The sequence below is a fragment of the Mus pahari genome, chromosome 23 (assembly GCF_900095145.1).
Source record: "Mus pahari chromosome 23, PAHARI_EIJ_v1.1, whole genome shotgun sequence".
Taxonomy (NCBI): Eukaryota; Metazoa; Chordata; class Mammalia; order Rodentia; family Muridae; genus Mus; species Mus pahari.
The window spans coordinates 27,704,129-27,705,672 of record NC_034612.1 but is presented as its reverse complement, the minus strand read 5'-3'; the positions used below and the strand labels follow the sequence as shown (position 1 = coordinate 27,705,672).

Genomic DNA, 1,544 nt, shown 5'->3' with positions numbered 1-1,544 from the left:
TCTTAGACTGACGAGGTCTCCTCCATGCAGCTTTGGGGAGTGCCCCCAGAGCTTCAGTCCTGCCTCTCCAGTTTCCCCAGTCAGCTTCCTTGCCACAGCTCCTCCCATCTCTACAACCAGAGCTCTATAATCTGTGTCAAAGGACGGTGTGTCTGTCTGTCTGTCTGTCTGTCTGTCTCTGTCTCTGTCTCTGTCTCTGTCTCTGTCTCTGTCTCTCTCTCTCTTGGCTCTGCTCAGATGGCCTGATCCATTAATAGGCATTTGGGGATTCAAACACACACTTTCCCCCACTCTCTTCTGAAGACAGGATTTCACATAACCAAGGCTGGCCTACAACTCCTGATTTTCCTGCCTCCACCTCCTCTCAAGTTCTAGGGTTACAGGCATGTGTCACCACGTCAGGCGCTAGGATCAAACCCAGAGTTTTTCCCATGCTAGGCAAACACTCTATCAGCTGGGCTACCACTGGGACATTCTATTTTGCTACAGGTTTTTGTTTGTTTGTTTGTTTGTTTGTTTTTATTTTTATTTTATGTTGCTTTGTGTTCTACAGTGGCCTTGAACTTCTGATTTCCTCTCTGTAGGTGAGTGCCATAATTCCTGGCCCCTTTTACCTCTGCTTCATACANGGTCTTGGGGCCTAGGCTATGTAGCCTATGCTAACCTTGAACTTCTAATTCTCCTGCTTCAGACTCTTGAATGCTGGGATGACAGATGTGAGGTACCACGACTGGCCACGACCATGCTGGGCTTCATTCTGGTCAGGCATGTTCTGCATCTCCCTTAACCTGCCTTTCTCTCTTCAGCTCCTCTGCGCCCCTCCTCTGACTTCCAGTATCCCCTTCTGCGTGTCACCCCAGGTCTCTACTTCTCCCTTGACACCTGGTCATCCAAGGGGTTCCCAGGTCTGCCTCACCCCAGATCTGCTCAGCAACCGTTGATTCCCCACCACGAGACTCACTCCTCCAATCTGGCCTTTGATGCTTAGATCTCTAGTATAACATCCTCCAACAAGCACCTGCTCACCCGTGATGCACAGGCAACTCACTACTGAGCAATACTGCTCATTCGGAGGGCTCCACACAGCCACCCCTCATCAGCCTCCAGTCCCTGGGCACCACTCCTGGCTTTTCTCCAGGGCCTTCTGCCTCAGCCCTCACTGGTCGGGGTTAGGAGCAGGGTCTCTCCCAAGCTATGGGAGATGCTGGGCAGACAAGCCCACCTGGTTCTGCAAAGCCCTCGATGCACGCAAAGATGTTACTGATGGGAGTAGAGACTCTGTGGTTGTTGACCACAAGGCGTAAGCCGGGCCCGGGTCCCAGCCGATAAGGTCCCGCNCCTGAGAGGTGACCTTTCCACTCCCGGGGAGCCACGGGGCCTGTGAGTTTCCTGGAAAGACACGGGGGCAGAAAAGTCTTGAAGTGGTNGTGTGGCCTAGGCTGCAGAACAGCNNAAAGCCCTGCTTNATTCTCTCTTCCCTCTGGCTCCAGATCTTTGCCTCTATACCCTGCTCAATAGGACAGTGCAGGCTAAACTGTGTCCTG

At 52.6% G+C, this 1,544-nt stretch overlaps 1 protein-coding gene across 1 annotated transcript in view; it reads right to left on the bottom strand.

Annotated features, from left to right (window-relative positions):
- The window catches only part of Tfr2 (transferrin receptor 2), a 16,550-nt gene that overhangs the window by 7,772 nt on the left and 7,234 nt on the right, over window positions 1–1,544 (bottom strand). Inside the window, exon 8 of the mRNA XM_029533880.1 lies at window positions 1,178–1,389. Coding sequence (XP_029389740.1) covers window positions 1,178–1,389 — 212 coding nt within the window. The remainder of the gene's footprint in view (window positions 1–1,177; window positions 1,390–1,544) is intronic.